A 20741-nucleotide genomic window follows, 5' to 3' on the forward strand; every position below is an offset into this window, starting at 1 on the left:
CGGTAGGGTTGAGTATAATATGTTTAGTCGTGCAAGTTTAATTGAATCAATGTAATTAAATAACTAATGTCAGTAGAGATTTTTTAAATCGCATAATTACAAAAATTTAATAATGATCCGTCGTTAAATACAATGATCGAAGTTTCGACCGTTTGAAAATGTTCGTACAAGCTTTGTGAAATAACATAGCGTGAGAACACATCGACATAAACCAAAGAGAAATTTTGGTCGGCCACGCGTACGACCTTCAGGAAACTGGAATATAGGTATATATACGAAAACAGAGTATGCAATAATGCAAGCACAAGACTGGACGAAACAATGATCTCCGCGGTTTCATTGTCACGATTTTATTCACTTCCAATCGGGCCGCGCAGGGCCCGATCCTCGAGCCGAGTCAAGGTATTCTACGCTCCAGCGGCACCCAGAGAGACGCATTACCAATTGCTGGGGATTGCGGAGAATGGAACCGTCTCGGAAATCAAAAGAGCCTACAAAGAGCTGGCGAGAAAGTACCATCCGGACGTTTCGGCGCCGGAGAGAAGGGAATAACACACGAGGAGGTTTATACTGGTGAGCGAAGCCTATCAAACACTTTCGGATCCACAGACTAGAGCTTTGTACGATCATAACTTGGCCACAGGAGATGACAAGGTACCAGTTTTTTGCATGATTTCGACCAATTTTGTTGGGTATAATAATTATATTCGCACGTAAGAACGATCTAAATGTGATTTTTAGGCCGCGGTACGTTTTAAAATATTTTACTTGTGTAATTAACACAAACTATAGTTTTTTGATAAAATAACAAACATTTGTTCTTACAATTGTTATCAGAATCAAGGTCACGAATTCGATTCTCATTAATTACAATTAGTACAGTTATTAAGAGGAAGATAGAGCAATCAAAATGTTGTGCTTAGACTCTTGTATGTTGTTTGATTTATGTTATTTATTTAATGAAAACAGAGAATGGAGGAAAGAGGACGGTGGAGAAGAAGATGGCAATCTCAGCTTGATGAGCTTCAGAGAAGAAACACGTACAAGGATTCCACAAGAATGTCTGGGGTTGCTCTACCAATGCGAGAAACGTAACTTTGAATATTTGTACATAATTGATGGATGGTATCAGTTCACACTTGTATTTTGTTAGAAAATCGGTTATAGTGATTTTATCTTATAAAAGTCAGCTAATTTAAATTATTTCATAGTTCATTCACCAGTTTTAGAGTAGATTTTTTGTGAGACGGTCTCACAAATCTTTATCTGTGAGACGAATCAATCCTACCGATACTCACAATAAAAAGTAATATTCTTAGCATAAAAAGTAATATTTTTTCATGGATGACCCAATGAAAAAATTTGTCTCACAAAATACAACCGTGAGATCGTCTCAAACAAATTTTTTCTCCAGTTATATGTGTGTGTATATATATATATGAATTAATTTAACAATTTTTCTCAGTCGTTAGAACTCAGAAGCTTGAAATTTAATATGTAATATCTTTTTTTAATCCATAGTCTATAAAAACTTTAGGATGTGATATTAAATGAAATTATAATTTGATTTATCAGATACTGATTTTTTTTACTGCTATTCTATTGGGTATAATTTAGATATCCATTCAATTTTCTCGGACCTTTTCTCCCCTTTTTTACGGATCATTATATTCTAGTTCATTTTTAAAATTTGATTAATTATTTTAAGTACAAGCTAAAAAAAGTAATTAGATATTGGTGTCATATATTTCACTAAATTATTTTTAATTGTGTAAATATTCAAAATTGTTAAAATTTCACAAATCAAGTAGCGAGTTATTTAATCAAATAATATAAAAATATTTAAATATGTCAAAATGTGATAAAAAAAAAAACAAAATTTCACGCTTTCACGCACAAAACGGGGTTTGGTAAATAGATTTCTTATAATTAATACAAGATGGCCTGTGATGAGTGATGCGAGTCTAGACCAAATTGCAAGACAGTGCCATGTTTATTTATTATATTATATTGTATTATATCATATTAATTATACACCATAAATGGCTAAATAAACTTGACTTTGATTTTTTATCTTAAAGATGAAAAAATATGCTAGAATCAACTGTTTATCGAATAAAAGTTTAAGATGTTATTCAAAACTATAACTTTATTTTTTTATAACCATGACAGCGCAAAATACACCTATTTAAATGTTAATATGTCGGACTACAGACTTATGAGTTCGGAGAGGTCGGTGTCTATCTATTGGTGTTGTCACATATCAGTTAAAGATCAGCTTTATAATTTTCTTATCGTCGATCGTATTCCAAAAAGAAAATATTATCTGTTAAAATCTGATTATCTATCTAATTAGATTAAATCGTACAAGGACTTCTCGGATAAACAATATAATAGAATTAGTTAGATATATATTGATAATATTATAATTATAAAAATTAATGAGGGTCATATTTTAATTTAAAATAGTTCATTCCAAAATTATAAAAATTAATAAGAAATTTAAATAAAAGAAAACAAAACAAAAAAATCAAAATGAGACCATGTTTTTCTGTTTAATTCTTAATAATAAAATGTATTAGAGATATTAAAAAGCTTTTCATCGTATTTTAACTGATTATATTTGTGTAATTTAAGATTTATATTTGATCGGAAATACCCCCTCGGCGAAGTGGCGTCAATCCTGTTGGGCGTATACGATGGCTGCAAATTTCTGGACTTCATCGCACTTGTACGTCTCAATTTGCGGGCGTTTGAATACTTGTTTTTTGATTTTAGTACTGATTTTTATGTTCAACTTACTTCTTTACCTGTTTGTGAAAATTAGCAAACAGATTCTTGACCCAGAAGAGGTTGATGTAGTGCATCCGCAGGATAAGGAGAGGGGTATAACGCTTGATGACTTCAAGCTCATCAAGTTGCATATGGCCAACTGTAATGCTCGCCTTTCAATTCCTCTCACGGGTTTTCATATTTCTGAATAACGCGATAAATATGACGTGTGAAGGTTCCCACTTTGCAATGTAATCTTACGTTCATTTGATTTTTGATGATTGGGTACTGGTTATTAATCTGAATCCTCAAAATAAGGACTATATTTTAGTGTTTCAGCTATTTTCAATTCAACTTTGTGAGTGTATTCCGGGAATTGTTTCGTTGCATTCCTTTTCCTTTTCCTTTTCCTTCCATCATATGTTTGAGGTCTTTGTTCTTCTCTCTCTTTTTCATCATTGGACGGGTTGAATAAGTGAATTTTTTGTGCTGCATTTGATTTGGCATGTGATAGGAGTGTGACATAACCTTGTTCCCAGTGTCATGGTTATGTAGAAATATTTCTTTTTATTTGATCCTCTTAATATAATAGCATTTTTTTGACATTTATCATTGTTTTGGGTCAGATATTACAAGATTGGCGCAGAATGTGAAAGTACGGCAAAGGTCTTTTTGTGTTCTGTACTCCTGCTTCTCTTTTGCTATATTTCAATCTTTAGTTCTTGAAAACCTGATTACTATAATCTGTTGTATTGTCAGTATGTAGTGGTAACTTCCGTGGGATCGAACAATTTTATGAAATATTTTTCATAAGACTTGGTACATCTCTTAGTTGCTTATGTCAGCATCGCTCTTTTCTTAGACCTGGAAAGAATGCAATTTTCTAGAGTGAATGTCTTGAAGTTATCAACATACTTCGAACAAGTCCATTTATTAATTCCTTGACCAAAGTTTTGACTTTATATCGAGCAAATGTATCTATCCAGAATATGCCCTGTGAGTAGTACAAACCGTGTTGTATATTGCTTAAGAAGTCGACTGTTGGCATGTACTTTCTATGGGAGAGGTGGTGAAAATATGATGTCCTTAGACAACTTCAAGGAAATACAATGAAATTAAAGAGATTATTTTAGTTGGTCCTGATTAGGGCCTCATTGTTTTACCTCTTGATTTGTTCCCTACACACAAAAAGAGAGGTGCCTCTAGCTGATTTAATGTCTCTGAGTGGATCTGTGTTTTTACTTTGATACCCGACATTCTCCTTTTATGAAGTTTGTAAGGAATAGGAATGCAAATTTAGTTACTTATTCTTTCTGAGTATTAGACAAGCATAATTCAGTTTCCCCCAGGAAAATCCATTTCGTTGTGACCTTTAGTTTTTGCTTGAGCTATCAAAGTTTTTATTTCCTATTGTAGAATGCAACGAATTATTATACTTTAAGTTGTGAGTTTTCCCTTTTGGATGACTTCTAGTTCTTGACGAATTCATGGGCGATATGTTTCTAAAATTTCTAGTGGGCTTAGCCTTCCTATAAGCATTGAGATAAGATTTAATGCGACTAAGATGTTTATGTTGAATCTGATTATGAAGAAACTTGGTTGAGTAACCCTCGACTTCTAAGGATTTAAAATATTGTGAAGCACTTGCCCATAAGCAATTGAGTATTCAATATGGAATGGAGTATTGGTGAAAAACATTATGGATTCAAAATCCTGGGGGACTTAATGTTATTTTAGAATGCCTCTCTAACTCCTACGACTGTACCCATTTCATGTATTCTAGGTTTTGAAAAATGCTTGTTTTAATTTGGTTTATAATCATGCATATAGCAGCTACTCATGGGTTACAGAGTTTTTTTATTTGACAATAGTCCAGAAAAACAGTTAATGAGACAAGAATATACTGGATGCGCATTTTTAAGAGTAAATCAACGACCCCAAGACATCTATATATTCTTGATTGAATTGGTTGCCCTTGGTATTATGTTTTTCATGGAAAATCTCTCACAAAATCTGTACATGATACATTACTTGTAAAACATTTACATAGACGCAAACTTCGAGTCAGTGAAAGCTTTTTGTCACAATTAGCTTGGTATTCGTATCCAACCATATGAAAGACAAGTCGTCATTGGTATAGCTGGTTTATACTTGATGATATCTCTAAACTAATGAACCTAAGGGGATGAATGAATTCCGACGAATGCACATTTATTTCTGCTTTTTCATCAGTTGTAAACACCCCTCACATGTTAATTAACTCTTCAGGGTTGTTGCTACTGCCATCACATATATGAGACGTGTGTATGTCAGGTATGCTTTATTTCTGCATGTTTGCAATCATGAAATTCCCTTTCAATATCTTAACCAGAAGTCGATGCTAACATCTCATCGTGTACGAGGAAATGAAGATTTTCAGAGTCATAACTAAATGAATGTAATGTAATAGGGTAACTGGAATCGAAACTGTAGCGTTGCTTATTTGAAATTGCGCAAGTTAAAATGAAGATTTTGTCTCAATTCTAGATCCTCACTTGCTGTTGAGCACAATGTGACGGTTCATCTTGATTCTTGAGCTTGTGTGGTCATTACTGTTTCCTTCTATTACTGCAATGAAGTTGCTCCGAAAAAATTAAAATGCGACAGTTTTCTACTTCAGTGCAATGTTCAGGCATGTGAGAATGATTAAATGTTTAGCTTCTGAATTATATGGTACTATCAACTTCATGCATTAAATTGATGTATCAAAACTCCTGTCATTCAGCAATTAGGTGTTATGTAAGCATGATTCTCGGGGACGAGTTCTTAGCATCATCAATTAATTTGTTGTCAGGAGAAGTATGGCTGAATATGATCCTCGTTTGGTTGCTCCGACATGTTTGTACTTGGCATCAAAAGCTGAAGAAAGTACAGTGCAGGCCAGACTACTTGTATTTTACATCAAGAAATTATGTGAGTACATCATATTTACTATCCTTGGGTTCTTTTGTCTTCCTGTTGTATGTGTCTTGCATGATCAGTGGCAAGAGCCACCACCCTTTCACATTTGCAGATACTGATGAGAAGTATCGGTATGAAATAAAAGAGATTCTGGAAATGGAAATGAAAATTCTGGAAGCCCTCAATTATTACTTAATTGTTTTCCATCCTTATCGGGCACTGTCTCAGTAAGTGTATCTCAATTAAAGGTTATATATCTATTGTTGTGGTTGACTATTCCTGTAAGTGCATGTGACATCTCATGTTATACCAATTCAATTAAGGCTTTGCAGATGATTTGCTTGTGGTTGTTTTTCACGTAACTTCTTGTTCCTCTTCAGATAGTTAAAATCTTTTCAAAATCCCAATGATTAATGTAGCTAATGTAACTTTGCTAATTTTCAGATATCTTCAGGATGCTGGCATGAATGATGCCACCCAATTAACTTGGTAAGTTATCACTTGGATTTATTGTTCACTGTTTATTGCTCAAGACATAAATATCAACTCTCGCCCTCTGTTGCCTTTTATAAATCCATTAAGTGCATGTTCCGCTCTCTATATGCACGTCTTTTAAATCTTTCCATGTTTTACTGTTCAAAGTCGTCATTATCAGTGCATTGGATCCATTATTTCTTCTCGACGTGCCTAGTTTTCCTTTTCATATGATGATCATCGAATGATGGATGAAGACTTTGATTTGACTGTGCGGCATTTTGTAGGGGCCTTGTTAATGACACTTATAAGATGGATTTGATTCTTATACATCCTCCTCATACTATTGCATTAGCCTGCATATACATTGCGAGTGTCCAAAAGGATAAAGAAAACACAGCCTGGTTTGAAGAGCTTCAGGTTGATATGAATGTGGTGAGTACCCTTGAAAATTTCATCTTAATGCTATTGCAACCTTGCCTTATTATTTGATGATGATAATAGTTTAGTTCTATTATATTCACTAAGTTTTAACTAGATAAGTTGGAACAAACTGTCTAGAAAAATTGATTTACCGGAAAAAAAATGCACCCGTATCATGTACTATTTGGGCCAGATGAATGAAAACGTGGACAGACAAACAAATCTTTATCACACCTTGTTCCTAGCGAATTGTGACAATGCTCGTTAAAGTTGAATCATTATAGTGCCAAGCAAATTGTGACGATGCTCGTTGAAGTTGAGTCATTAGAGTTCAAGTTCACGAGTTTATGTTTCGTACATTAGTCAAATTTACATCCATGACACGATTATTTCTTTCCAACTCCGGTTGTGATGATTAAGTCAATTTATTCAACGGTTTCTGTAATGCAACAGGTGAAAAACATTGCGATGGAGATATTAGATTTCTACGACAGCCACAAACTGATCACAGATGACAGAGTCAACGCGGCCATGAACAAGCTAGCCACCAAATAATGGCACGCTTCGTGTGATTAGTCGTGTTTTTGAAGTTCCAGTCTTAAGCTGCAGTCCCCGAGGTTCTTGCAACAGTAAGCTGTTCAATGTGGATTTTCGTAGTACCTTTTTATGTAACTACAATTGAATGGGAAGTCGAGTCACTTAGCCTATGACTATATGTTGGATTTTATTGGAAGAATACCGAGAAAATAGTGAAAATGTTGGGAAAGAAACACCTGTTGTTAGGGTGAATCATTCTTTTTATTTTATTACCATCACTATATTTTTTTATCTTGTAAATTTGGAATTTTAATGGGTTCGCATGGCGATAATATGGTCTACAGAGAGCAATAATCGTTGAACTCTGACAAATAAGAATAATGGATATAAAAAAATTGTCCAAGCTTGCCACATTTTTTTTTAAAAAAAATTCATGATTCTATGAAAATTTTCATCTCATCTCCCCAGCTCCTCCTCCGATATCATGAAGTGGCGTAGTTGATCTCCTATGTTTGGTACAAGTAGTTACTTTAATATCAATTCTATAGGTTTTTTTTTTTCTCGAACATGCAGTTCACTTTTATGTCAAATGATATTTTTTTTTGGTTTTTTTATCTATATTAGTATTTCACTCGTGTAATCTATATATTGTATTTCGTACCAGACTTGAAAAACAAGTCACCGTTTTTTTTTTAATAAATTAAATAAAAATAAAATAAAAACTTTGTGAGTGAATTTTACTTTTTCTAATTATTTTCTTAATACTTTTTTTTATTTAGGACGGAGCGCTTCTTTCTCATTTTTCTTGCTTATCCATCTAATTACCTCTTACATAACTTCAAATTCAAAAGAAACAATCAACCTATTTTTTTTATTATTGAAATTTAAGTGAAATATCCATGTTTGGGTTCGAATAATAATCCAAAAACAACTATTTATTTTAAATATATTCACATAAAAAATAATATTTTGATAAAAACGTGACAACTCACATGACAGTTAGCAAATTGCGCAATCAATGGGTCTAAACCACATATTTTCAAAAGTTAAAAGTCGGCAAACCACTCGAGGCCTACGACAAGGTTGTCCGTTGTCCCCATATTTATTCTTATTATGTTCCCAGAGGCTTTCTTCAATGTTGAAAAATCAGATAGCTTTAGGGGGATTGAAAGGTGTGAGGTGTGCTCGAAATGCTCTTGCAATCAGGCATCTTTTCTTTGCAGATGATACACCATTATGGTAAAAACTTGTGTGAGACGTCTCACGGATCGTATTTTGTGAGACGGATCTCTTATTTGGGTCATCCATGAAAAAGTATTACTTTTTATGTTAAGAATATTACTTTTTATTGTGAATATCGGTAAGATTGACACAGCTCACACATAAAGATTCGTAGACGATCTCAGAAGACACTCACTCCATTGCTATTTGGATAAACAAATTTGCATACATGACATACTATCCGGGAAGTGTTACAGAATTATGAAGATGCTTCGAGACAAGTAATTAATGTACAAAAATCCAGCGTTCCTTTCAAGTCTTTTATGTTTTAAACATGCATCGAAATGAGTCCTATGAAGTTTACTTGGGTCTTCCTAATTTTACTGGAAGAAATAAACAATGGATATTCGATGATATTAGGGAGAAAGCGTGGCAAAAACTTCAGGGTAGGAAGAGTAAAATGTTTCAATTGGGGGAAGGGAGGTGTTGATTAAGGCAGTGGCCCAGGCTATCCCTCTTATACCATGAGCATTTTCAGATTTCCAATGGCACGTGTCATCGTTTACGGTCAATGATACTAAATTTCTGGTCGGGTGCTACGGGAGATGAAAGACGAATACATTGGAGAAGGTGGAGTATGTTATGTCGACTAAAAAATCAAGGTGGAATGGGATTCCGCGATTTTGTTTGTTTCAATCAATCTTTATTAGCAAAACAATCATGGCGTCTACTTACTAATCCCAATTCATTGGCATTCCAAATTTATAAACAGAAATACTTTCCTTCGAGTAATTTTCTACAAGCAAAATGGGGTAACAACGCTTCTTCTGTATGGAGAAGTTTGCTTTGGGGTAGAGAATTATTGGTTAAAGGAATAAGGTGGAGGATTGGGAGTGGTACGAGGGTTAAAGTATTTCAGGATCCATGGTTGTTGAGATCACATTCATTCAAACCAATCACAATACCTAGCCAGGATCATCTACATCTTATGGTTCCAGATTTAATGCAAGAATCAGGCAAATGGGATTGGACTAAAGTGAACAATTTCTTATGGGAAGTCGACAGGTTAGAGGTGAATCAGATACCAAACGGGCCAGATTATTGAGATGATAAATTGATCTGGCACTATAATTCTAAAGGTGTGTTCGGGTTATTATTTAGCAACGAAGATAGATGAATCAAGTAGCAATGGATTGATTTGTGGGTTCAGTACAGGTCTTCGAAAATTGTGGAATCTTAGGCTTCCAAATAAAATCAAAATACATGTTTGGCGGATGTACTTTTAGGCAATTCCAGTACGTACGTGCAAATCTCATCCATAGAGGAGTGGTGATCCATGAAATGTGTCCAAGTTGTCATTCTTATCCCGAAGATATGGCACACGCATTTTGGTATTGTAGTTTTGCTCGTAAAGTTCGGAAGATGTTAGAATTATGGCCACACCTCATCGGATTTCACGGCAGAGGATTTAAAGATTTATTTCAATGGATGGTTGATAATGGTCGTGGAGAAGATTTAGCAAACTTTGTACTGGTTTGTTGGAGCCTTTGGACAGAACGTAATCTACTAGTTTTTCAGAATAAAGTCAAGGACCGAGAAGATGTTTTAACAAGAGCCCGTAGAACTAAGGAACACTGTAGAATCTTCTCTGAGATCCGATTTCATGTTGGAATACAGACTAGCACTCAATCTTTTTGGCAACCACCAATTACTGGAGCTTTTAAAGTTAATGTTGATACGGCAGTTGCAGAATCATTGAACAATTTCGGAGTGGGAATTGTGGGACGTGATAACAATGGTTATCTGATATTTGCTGAAGGTTGGAATTTCCAGGGATCTTTATGTGTTAGAACCGCAGACTTACTCGCAATTGAAGAAAGTTATTAGCATGGGGTGATCTAGAGTGATTATCGAAATTGATGATATACAAGTGATCCAAGCCATAGAATAACAAGCTACTTTCTCTTCCGATGAACCAATAGCGGAGCAAATACGAATCCTTTGTTCCAGAATCCAGGATGTCAAGATTCAACATTGCAGAAGGAATGCAAACCAAGTGACGAATGAGTTAGCTCGACATAGTTCTCCGAACCATAGACAGTTTGTGTACTCGCATATTATTTCGTTGTTTATAGTCAAAGTTGTAATCTTGGACTTATTGAGTTTGTAATGGAAATTATTTTAATAAATAAATTTCCCATTAAATTGTACAATTATAAACTATTGGGGATAAACAAATATTTTCAAAGGTGGTGCCACTAAAAGATTCCCCATCAAACTTCAGCTCCCCCCGCCGCCGCCCCCACTGCCTGTTTGTTACATCCGGTGGATTAATTGTCATTATAAATTCAAGGTGAGATCCATAGGACTACATCTATACTTGGAGTTTTACATTTTCGGGCATATGCGTTCGGTGGAACCATCACTATGAATGATTTCGAAGTAAATTTCTATTTTTGGAGAAAATGCGAATGAAGGGTAAGGCCTTACACGCATTCCAAAATCAACACCAACCCTACATTTAAAATACCGCATCCCACACCCTAACCATCTTCTCTTCCGTATCTTCCTCCTCTCATTTCAACTCTTCCTTCCTTTCCATTAGCTCCAGCGTGGAGGTTCTGTGTCTGGAGCGTTTGGTCTATTGTTTACTGTTTTTTGTTTAGATTCCTTTTACTGGTTTGTGTTTTTGGTCAAATTTTTTTTTTTTTGGGTACTTCTAAAGTTTCGATCTTTCGCAGTTATTTCCATCGAGCGGGTTTTTTTCCTCCTTGTAGACGTATGATTTAGTTTCATCCTCTGGCTATTACGAAACTGTGAGTTGAGTTCGGTGGTCGGTTGTTTGGAATTAAATTTCTTTTCTGTCAATGGGCGCTTTAGATGAGGATCATTATAATGTGCAACTGGAGAATGGATTGACTCTTGGATGCTGTGTTGAGCTGGATGTTGAGGAGGAGATTGAAACTGTGGCCATTGAAGATTCTGTAAAGGTCCTGTTGCAGGGATTGGGTGAAGATATCAACCGTGAAGGTCTTTTAAAGACTCCTGTTAGAGTGGCCAAGGCTTTTAGAGAAGGGACCAAAGGTGATCCTTTATTGCCTGCATATAATGTAAAAATCCCATTATTGCGATTGGATCTTCGCTCTTTTTGATTATATATATCCTTAACAAATGAGATATGTAAGATTTGTGTGATGGGGTTCATAAGTCGTGATATATGGGAGATGTAAAGTTTTTCGTTGACTACTGCTGAATGTTCCATCTAAAAGCTGCACATATTAACTTTGGTTGACACCTTCTGGGGAAATTGGTTAAATAACCTCGGTCAACATTTTTTTTAAGAAAATGATCTTCTGTATTTGAATTAAACTTGACGAGGTCATTTTCTTAAAAAAGAGTTGACCGAGGTTAAAAAATAAAATACCCCCAACCTTCTAAGACGGGTATGGTATCATAAGGAGTGTGACAAGAATCAGCATATCTATCAAAAAGGCTGAAGCATCAGGTTGTTGAGATGGAGATTTTGGTAGTAAGAACTAATATAAAAATATTGATCCTTTGGTATGGGTGCTTGATCATAATTTTTTTTATCTTGGAATGAATATGAACCAGGCAACTAATTGAGCGGCTAAGTCAATTGTGTGATGTTCACTTCTTGATTCATGCATACTTACTGAGGCTCCACTTTCATATTTTGTTGGGGTTGAAAGCGTTTTTCTGCTAAAAGATGGAGTGGTGATATCTGCTCATGTTTCCAGGTTATAAGCAGAAGGTGAGAGATATTATTGATGGTAGTTTATTTCCGGAAGCTGGTGTAGAAAACAGAATTGGTCATGGTGGTGGAGCAGGTGGACTAATAATTGTTCGGGATCTTGATCTATTCTCGTATTGCCAGTCTTGCTTGCTTCCATTCCAGGTTAAGTGTCATATCGGCTATGTTGCATCTGGTCGGCGAGTTTTAGGCCTAAGCAAGCTCTCTCGAGTTGCTGGAGTTTTTGCCAAGCGGCTTCAAGATCCTCAACGACTAGCTGGTGACATTTGTGGAGCTTTGCAGCATGGTATCCAACCCACTGGAGTTGCTGTTGTCCTCCAGTGTTCACACATTCATTTCCCGAATTTTGACTCTGCCCTCTTTGATCCAAATCATCAAGACTGGGAGAAGATGTCAGTAAAGTCAGGATCAGGAGTTTTTGACAGTGAGAAGGCAGCCATCTGGACCGATTTCCTTGGTCTTTTGCGATTCCGGGACATAAATGATGATGGCACCCATTCGGCATCCTCAAAAGACAAGTATTGGTGTCCATATCAAACATTTTCCAAGAAGCTTGCATCAGATTCGACAATGCTTGGTGCGGCAGCTTCAATTCTTCGTTCCTTGGGTGAGAACCCATTGAGGGAAGAGCTTACAGAAACTCCATCTTGCTATTTAAAGTGGCTAATGAACTTTAAAAACTCAGATTTGGACCTGAAGCTGAATGGATTTGTTCAAAGTAAGAGAGATACCTTAACTTTCGATGTGGATCTAAGTTGTAACGAAGAAAAACATCTCCTCTGTTCTGAGCTGAACCTGTCGTTGTGGTCATTATGTGAGCACCATTTGCTTCCCTTTCATGGTGTAGTGCATATAGGCTATTATGGTTCCAGCAGAGTCGAACCTATCGGAAAATCTCTTCTACAGTCAATAGTTCATTTTTACGGTTTCAAGCTCCAAGTTCAAGAAAGGTTGACAAGGCAGATAGCTGAGATGGTTTCCTCGTTTTTAGGTGAAGATGTAATGGTGGTTGTTGAGGCTAGTCACACTTGTATGATTTCTCGAGGGATCGAAAAGTTTGGGAGCAACACCGCTACAATTGCTGTCTTGGGTCGATTTTCCACTGATCCCACGGCAAGGGAAAAGTTTTTGCAGATTATTCCCAACTTCACTGCTTCTTGATTTTGGCTTGATATATTTATTCCCAGGATGGTTCTTTTGCTGTCTATGACGGCCACAATGCATGGAGGATATGGAGCCAGACCCGTCCATGAACTAAAAAAATCTTATTCTGAGTTTGATATTATGAAAGTGCTAATGTTACTGCTCTCGTAAATGGATCCACAATTTCGCTTTTTATAGCTAGTCAAGTTTGATCTTATTTGGCAAGTGTTTCATCTGAAGCGGCTGTGAGATGATAACAGGGATAGTTTCCCAATCCATCTATGGTGCTTGAATTTTGTTTTCACTCCCGATTTCATTACTATTGAAGATGATCATGTTTTTTTTTTTTTAATGGGAGTGTTCTTCTGTAAAAGTTTTGTCAAGATATGGTGTTTTTGACTGGTTTATCAATCATCAATGTACCGTAAAAATCACTGCTAAAGTAAAAAAAATAAATGTTTACTCTCTCCTGCCCTGTTCCTACAGCAAAAATACAAAATTTCATATGCGGCGCAGCTGGGCACAGACGGAGCAAAGATTTTTTGGATAAAAAAGTTTCCCCCGCCATTCGAGGAGGGGCCTAAATCAGAGAATTTTTTTTTACGACTACTTTGATCTTTGGTAAAAATTTGTGTGAGATGATCTCACGAGTTTATTTTGTGAGACAGTCTTTTATTTGGGTCATCTATGAAAAAGTATTATTTTTTATGCTAAGAGTATTACTTTTTATTGTAAATATCGGTAAGGTTGATCTGTCTTACGTATAAAGATTGGTGAGAGACATATTTTTAATCTTTTGTTGTTATCTGACTCAAGGATTTTTCTAATAATTTTTTTTTTATATTTGTATGACTACATAATACAATTATTTATTTATATGATATTTCTAATTTCTATTGAACATATTAAATTTAAAAGGTCATTTTAATTAATGAAAAACAGTTTTTTGCTCATTTAATTTTTTATATTAAATATTTTATGCTCATTCATGTCATGTTACACAGGAGTTAAATAAATTGAATTGATTATTTTTTCATTTTGCTTCAATAATTAAGTTTGAATTTAAAATTTCTTGAAAAATTAGAGTTTGACTTCATACTTTAAAATAATTAATTGTCATCTGCTCAAATTTGCACTCATATATATAATAGGAAATGTTTTATCATTTTTATGCTAACATACTATTGAATTTTGTTATGTTCAATTACTTATTTATAAATATATACATATATTTATATATTATGAAATATAAAAATTATTATATTATATATTATTTATGTGTACAACATTAAATTATTATATATATTTACGTAATATGTATTTATAAATAATATATATGAAGGTAATATGTATGTATAAATTATACACACAATATATTATATTATTATATTATATCTATTACACACAAATTATATTATTATATACATTGCATTATTTGATGTTCGTATATATGTTATATGCGTCAATAATATATATAATATTAAATATTTTTTTAATATATATATATATATATATATATATATATATATTATTGATATGTATCTAAATTCAAAACTCACACTTTTAACAATATATATCAAAATAACTACAAATTTATTTATTTTAAACATCAAATATAAATATATAATATGTAATAACTAATAAATTTATAAATTACAATTTTAAGTGTAAGGAAATGACCTGTGAAAAAGAGGGAAGTAGGGGGGCCGATAGGGATGAACAAATCAAGAACGGGGATTATATTGAATTTTAATGTCCGACGTCTCTGGTAGAGGTGGGGGAGTATCAGATTTTTTGGATCCTCCATTTCTCTCAATAGCAAGATAGCTAAATAACTTTAGGCTACGTTTGGTACGAGTGATGATATAAGTGAATGATTATTAATCAAAGGGATTAAAGAATGAAAGATATGGATTAATAATATGGTCGGATAAATAACATGGTGTTTGGTATGAATTTAGAATGGCGGATTATTTCATCACAATTTAATGTAATGACCTAAATACCCTCAGTTCTAATTAAAATAATATTTTTAGTTTTTTTGTATATATAATTAAATAATTAACTTTACAATATATATTTACTAAAAATAATATAAATGTAATTCGTAAAAATTGGGAGGCACAAGAATTTCTTCGTCAACCGAAATCCCAACCCTTACCTCCTCCGTTGCTGTGGGAATCTCATACCGATTTCTGATTTCGTCATCGTTGCCTCGCAAAATTGGGTATAGTGAGGACGACTGAATTGGTGAATATCTTGCATAGTAAGTTTTACAAATTTTTTGTGCATACCTCCATTTAATTTATCTTCCATCAATTACAGGTCCCATACGATTTGGGGTTATCTTTTGCTGTGAAACGGACTCGTTGCTGTGCATCGTATTCTTTTTGTTCGTGCGTCGGCGATTCCAAAGTTGTGAACGTGTTGGCCGGTATTCGAACTCAAAACTGCGAAATTTCAGCAGTAGTCATTATAAGTTAACCAAGAAGAAGCGGGAAAACTAAGTCATCGACAGAAAAAACCCGTACAACAGTTACCTCCAGACACGGATGCTTCCAAAACTGCTACAAAAGACAGAAAAGTATGTCACCTAAAGAGTTTCGAAGCCTGAGAGGGAGTAAGAGAGGCAGCCATTGAAGAGAGATGAGAAGAGATTGGTTTTTTGGGTTGGTGAGCTAAAAGGGTAAATTGGGAACGGGAAGCATAAATATCAACTACTGTTCACTTCAGGATTCAATATACCACCAAAAAGTTGGGACAAAATTTCTCTTGTTTTCAGTCTCGTACAGTGTTTTAATCACGGGCCGGAAGTTATCAAATGTAAGCTAAAAAACGAGTCAAACAACGGATAATATGTGATTCGTTCCTTAATCCTCCCATAATCCATCCTACCAAACGTAACGTTAGGGTTTGATAAATGGCAGGTTGTCCATGCTCAAACGACGCAATGTCGGCAACTTGATGCACGAAAACTTCTTAGGAGTTTACTCATCACAGTACTATTCTTATTCATGTACGTTTAACCCGACATTCCATCCCCCAAGAAATATAGAAATATGTTTCTTGGGAGACTTGAATCCATGACCTTAATATTATATCAATTGTTAGGATTAAACGTTTATCACTAGGTTAAAAGTTATAATTGTTAGCCAAGACACAACTTTATTTCTTTATATTTGTTACAGCGCAGAGCGCACATAATTGAGTGCTAATAGATTAGGCTGTTAGACTCATGAGTTCGAGAAATATCTATCTATCTGCTAATATTGTCTCATATCACTTAGAGATTAGTCTTATTTTATCTCTACCACCGTTTATATCCCTTTCTATCTGCTAATATTATCCGTTATGATTTGACGTCATTTTTTACGGCACTTAGAACAAAGAACGCAACGTCAGCATCTTAACGTACAAGAACTTCTTTTGAAGTATTACTTTCAATCATACATGCTTAACCCAACACTCTCTATTTAATTTACCAACATAAAATTCAAAGTTTTTTTTTTTCAGATCAAAGTTAGCTAAAACTGCAACTATTTATTATATATAGCAATTACAGAGCAACAAAAAAAATAATTGAGATATTTTTTTATTGCTTTGTAATTTTTTTTGTTTGTGTGTGTGGACCAGCCTCTTCCATTTATGAACCAACCCCAAGCTTGGTTATTTAATGGCACTAGATAAGAAGCGACTAAAAATTGCACAACCACCGCTTTCTTCGGTTTTGGGTATCAATCAACATCTACACTCTTTTATACGTAAAAATATCCATTTAATTTTATCGGATTTTATTGTATTTTGCTAATAGTAAGTATTTCATGAGACGGTTTCACACAATTTTTTGTCTTGTGCTAAAACCCGAGCTTTTGACTAAGGGGCTTGTAACCTTCTAGATGTGTGTTTGCAATCGATATAATTAATTTTTTTTAAAAAAAAGAAAGTGATATTTTACTTAAAATAAATCAGTTTTAACTTGAATTCTCCGTTAACTTTTACTTAATTTAATTGAAATTCAAAATCAGTCAGATATTGATTTAATTGAAATCCAGAAGTTAGTTAAATATTGCTTTTTTTACAAAAATGATTTTAATTAAAAAGAAGTTGTTAATTTCCCTTGAAATTGAATGACAAAATTTATTTAGGCATGTTTAAATAGGAGAATATTATTTATACCAGTGATTGTAACACGCACGTTGTGTATACATAACACAAATAAAATATTCTAACATCAGATTAAACAATAACAAACTTGGTGAAACTTTGAGCTTATCTGAAATCGTTTCTTAATGTGTCTATTGCACGTATCTAGAGTTTAACATGTACAAAACCGAAAAATAGTAGCTACAAATTCCTCGTCATAAAAAAAAATGTACTTTGTTTCATCAGTTTTTGATCATGATAGTAAGCAAACATTATTAAATAGAAATTGACTAAATACCATAATGATAACAAAAAAAAAACTTATGGTTCAAACAATGCAAACACATCAGAATGGGGTTAAGTTGTCAAAACTAGAACGTTCGTGGGTAGATAAATATCAAATTGAATTAGTTCAAAGCAAGGTAAAATTAAGAATTTTTTGTAATTATATAATTATGGAGATAATCAATTTATTACATCAAATCAAGAAACCAGATGGGAGTACAGAAACCTGTCGAAAAAGTTAGATCATGTGCTTCCAGAATGGTCAATTCAGCCAAGTTGAGTATCTATAGAATCTCCTCCTCAAAGAACCGTGCCACTGCCACCGATCTCTATATGTTTGACACATATCTGAATCCATTAAACATAGCAAGAGCGCCCAAGAGGGGGTGCAGTGTTTACAAAAAGTATTCTGCATCCCAGATTAGATGCGAACCACCATTCAAACAAACTTTGTTCTAGTTGCGAACCACCATTCCAACTTTGTTCTATTCGACTTTCAAGTGTTCAGATCCCCATAGTTCTGCTGCCTATTTATACAGAAGTCCCAAAGAGAAGTGAAAGGAATAGTCAGAAATGGAGTTTGAGATGAACAAATCAAGAAAAAATCTTCATGTTGTGATGTTTCCTTTCTTTGCTTTTGGTCATATAAGCCCATTTGTTCAACTATCCAACAAGCTCTCTTCTAATGGCGTCAAGATCTCATTTTTCTCGGCACCAGCCAATGTTCACCGCATAAAATCAATGCTTGGTCCCGATCCCACTCTACAAATCATTCCTCTCACAATCCCAACGGTGGAGGGTCTTCCACCAGGCATCGAGAGTACGGCTGAGCTTAGTCCCTCCCAATCTGAACTGCTCAAAGTAGCACTTGATCTCATGCAACCACAAATCAAGGATCTTCTGTCGCAACTCAAACCCCATTTCGTCATCTTCGACTTTGCTCAAGAATGGCTTCCGAAAATGGCTTCCGAGTTAGGCATCCCAACGGTGTTCTACTCGGTCTTTATCGCTCTTTCTACTGCGTTCCTGACTGTCCCCGCTAGGCTCCCTGAGCAGACTAGGTATCCAACTATTGAAGAAGTGAAATTTCCACCACCAAATTTCCCAAAAACCTCCATCACTTCAGTGAATACCTTTGTAGCCCGAGATTTTCTTTACTTGTTCAAGAGTTTTCACGGAAAACCATGCGTGTATGATCGCGTGATTTCAGGCCTAAAAGGCAGCTCAATCATCCTCGCAAAGACCTGTAACGAAATGGAAGCTCCTTACATAGAATACGTCAAATCCCAATTCGAAAAACCCGTTCTTTTAGTCGGTCCGGTCGTCCCCGAGCCCGGGACTGATCCACTGGAGGAGAATTGGGCTAACTGGTTAAGCCAGTTCGACGATAAATCTGTCATTTACTGTTCATTCGGGAGCGAAACATTCTTGAATGATGATCAGATAAAAGAACTGGCATTAGGACTGGAACTCACCAACCTGCCATTCTTTCTAGTACTAAATTTCCCCGCTGATAAAGACATCTCAGCAGAGCTGAAGAAGGCCCTTCCAGATGGGTTTCTGGAGAGGGTGAAGGGCAGAGGTGTCATTTCCACCGGGTGGGTGCAGCAAAAGCAGATTCTCGCTCACAGCAGCGTAGGGTACTATTTATGTCATGCAGGATTTAGCTCTGTAATAGAAGCAATCCTGAACGACTGCCAGCTTGTAATGTTGCCACAAAAGGGTGACCAATTCTTGAACTCTAAGCTTGTGAGCGGGGATTTGAAGGTTGGGGTGGAGGTCAATAGGAGAGATGATGATGGGTATTTTGGGAAAGAAGATATAAAGACTGCTATTGAAACCGTGGTGTTTGAAGACAGAGAACCTGGGAATACTATCAGAGACAATCAGAAGAAGTGGAAAGAGTTTCTTCTTAACGAGGAAGCTCAGAACAATCTAATCAAGGATTTGGTGAAGGAATTGGAGGCAGTAGCAGGAATTTCAGACACTTGAGGGGAATCAGACTTTTGTTCCTTGAACTAGATTTGGTACTACTAATGTTGTTGTTTTTTAATAAGGGATTGGACATTATTTTATGTCAAATCTGTCATTGATCATTTACTAAGCTGACTGAATTTCCACTAATTAAAGGTTGTTATAAATAATGATTTTGATGCCTTTGCTGCTCTTTTATTGGGGCTTTAGATTTACCAAAGTTCTGTAGTGTGTTTTTGGATGCTATTTTGAATTTATATTTTATCACAGCGATTATTATTAGGAAAATTGTAGAAATTATGTATGAAATACATGCTTGAAACTAGTTTCATATCTTTTATTACAGTCGGATTCTAATATATTATTTGAATAGCCTGTCAATAATACACATGAAAATCAATGCTGCCTCAAGCATATAGAGATGCCTGCTCTTCAACCTGTTCATTTTTATTGCCTTTTACTTTTTTTTTAATAAATTAAAAAATTTGAAAAGGGCCCCATAATTTTTCTTCTTTCTCTAGAATGAATGAGGTCTGAAAACGATGTCCTCTCTGAGAATTCTTCTAAAACAAAAGGATATAATTGAGTCAAATAATCTCGTGAAATTCTCGTTGAGTTAATATTTTCTCTGTAACAGATGTAACATATTTGAGCATTTTTAATGCCAAAATTTTACCAAATACTCTTATGAAATTCTTGTTAAGCTAATATCTCATTGTAACATATTTGAGTATTTCAATCTCTCTCTTTTTAGCATGCAGATTTTTATCATATGCGAAATTACGTCAAATACCAATCAACGATTTTTCATGTTTTCCACTTTTTTGGCGATCAATATAGGATTTAAAAGACAATAGTGGGAAACTATGATTTGTAGAAAAAGAATAGCATTTTTGGGATGCCATCACAATCATAGATATATCAGTCTGCATGCTCAAAAAAATTTAAGAGAGAGACAGAATTGCTTAAATTCGTTACAGGGTATTAGCATTTCAGTTTTTCAACATTTTAACCGATTAATTTCCAAAAATGCATCTCTTCTACTACAAATCAAAGT

General features: G+C 34.8%; 4 protein-coding genes and 1 pseudogene across 7 annotated transcripts; all 5 read left to right on the forward strand.

Moving 5' to 3' along the window:
* Positions 1–280: 280 nt before the first annotated feature.
* On the forward strand, positions 281–1392 carry LOC142554339 (chaperone protein dnaJ 20, chloroplastic-like; annotated as a pseudogene).
* Positions 1393–2582: 1190 nt separating this feature from the next.
* LOC142553332 (cyclin-C1-2-like) lies at positions 2583–7429 on the forward strand. 2 transcript variants are annotated; one of them, XM_075663511.1, is made up of 9 exons: positions 2583–2731; positions 2828–2934; positions 3399–3438; positions 5041–5085; positions 5606–5724; positions 5825–5939; positions 6157–6201; positions 6474–6621; positions 7063–7429. In XM_075663511.1, exons 1-9 carry the CDS (start codon positions 2700–2702, stop codon positions 7162–7164), a joined length of 753 nt encoding a protein of 250 aa, XP_075519626.1. In that variant the 5' UTR covers positions 2583–2699; the 3' UTR covers positions 7165–7429. The 2 variants fall into 2 exon arrangements, with proteins under 2 accessions (XP_075519626.1, XP_075519627.1); XM_075663512.1 differs by lacking the exon at positions 2583–2731 and having other exon boundaries at positions 2825–2934; positions 3399–3427.
* Positions 7430–9034: 1605 nt separating this feature from the next.
* Positions 9035–10254, forward strand: LOC142554340 (uncharacterized). Its single transcript, XM_075665015.1, has 2 exons — positions 9035–9432; positions 9768–10254. The coding sequence occupies exons 1-2, from the start codon at positions 9035–9037 to the stop codon at positions 10252–10254; spliced, it is 885 nt and encodes a 294-aa protein (XP_075521130.1).
* A 444-nt stretch (positions 10255–10698) lies between these two features.
* LOC142553333 (GTP cyclohydrolase 1-like) lies at positions 10699–13446 on the forward strand. Of its 3 annotated transcripts, none has more exons than XM_075663515.1 (3): positions 10699–10845; positions 11145–11451; positions 12126–13446. In XM_075663515.1, exons 2-3 carry the CDS (start codon positions 11235–11237, stop codon positions 13298–13300), a joined length of 1392 nt encoding a protein of 463 aa, XP_075519630.1. In that variant the 5' UTR covers positions 10699–10845; positions 11145–11234; the 3' UTR covers positions 13301–13446. The 3 variants fall into 3 exon arrangements, with proteins under 3 accessions (XP_075519630.1, XP_075519629.1, XP_075519628.1); XM_075663514.1 differs by having other exon boundaries at positions 10744–11046; XM_075663513.1 differs by having other exon boundaries at positions 10744–11451.
* A 4588-nt stretch (positions 13447–18034) lies between these two features.
* On the forward strand, positions 18035–19867 carry LOC142553334 (anthocyanidin-3-O-glucoside rhamnosyltransferase-like). The gene has a single exon (XM_075663516.1). It carries the CDS (start codon positions 18284–18286, stop codon positions 19700–19702), a length of 1419 nt encoding a protein of 472 aa, XP_075519631.1. The 5' UTR covers positions 18035–18283; the 3' UTR covers positions 19703–19867.
* Positions 19868–20741: the final 874 nt, after the last annotated feature.

The sequence above is a fragment of the Primulina tabacum genome, chromosome 8, assembly GCF_025594145.1.
Source record: "Primulina tabacum isolate GXHZ01 chromosome 8, ASM2559414v2, whole genome shotgun sequence".
NCBI classification, from domain to species: Eukaryota; Viridiplantae; Streptophyta; class Magnoliopsida; order Lamiales; family Gesneriaceae; genus Primulina; species Primulina tabacum.

Bases quoted from the DNA above. Each gene is read 5' to 3' on its own strand.
- LOC142553332 (XM_075663511.1), top strand. From the start codon at position 2,700: ATGGCTGCAAATTTCTGGACTTCATCGCACTT. The intron at 2,732-2,827 runs GTACGTCTCAAT...TGTGAAAATTAG, and splicing joins TTCTGGACTTCATCGCACTT to CAAACAGATTCTTGACCCAG. The intron at 2,935-3,398 runs GTAATGCTCGCC...GTTTTGGGTCAG, and splicing joins CAAGTTGCATATGGCCAACT to ATATTACAAGATTGGCGCAG.
- LOC142554340 (XM_075665015.1), top strand. From the start codon at position 9,035: ATGGGATTCCGCGATTTTGTTTGTTTCAATCAATCTTTATTAGCAAAA. The intron at 9,433-9,767 runs GTTAGAGGTGAA...TTGGTATTGTAG, and splicing joins TTCTTATGGGAAGTCGACAG to TTTTGCTCGTAAAGTTCGGA.
- LOC142553333 (XM_075663515.1), top strand. From the start codon at position 11,235: ATGGGCGCTTTAGATGAGGATCATTATAATGTGCAACTGGAGAATGGA. The intron at 11,452-12,125 runs GTGATCCTTTAT...TCATGTTTCCAG, and splicing joins TTTTAGAGAAGGGACCAAAG to GTTATAAGCAGAAGGTGAGA.
- LOC142553334 (XM_075663516.1), top strand. From the start codon at position 18,284: ATGGAGTTTGAGATGAACAAATCAAGAAAAAATCTTCATGTTGTGATG.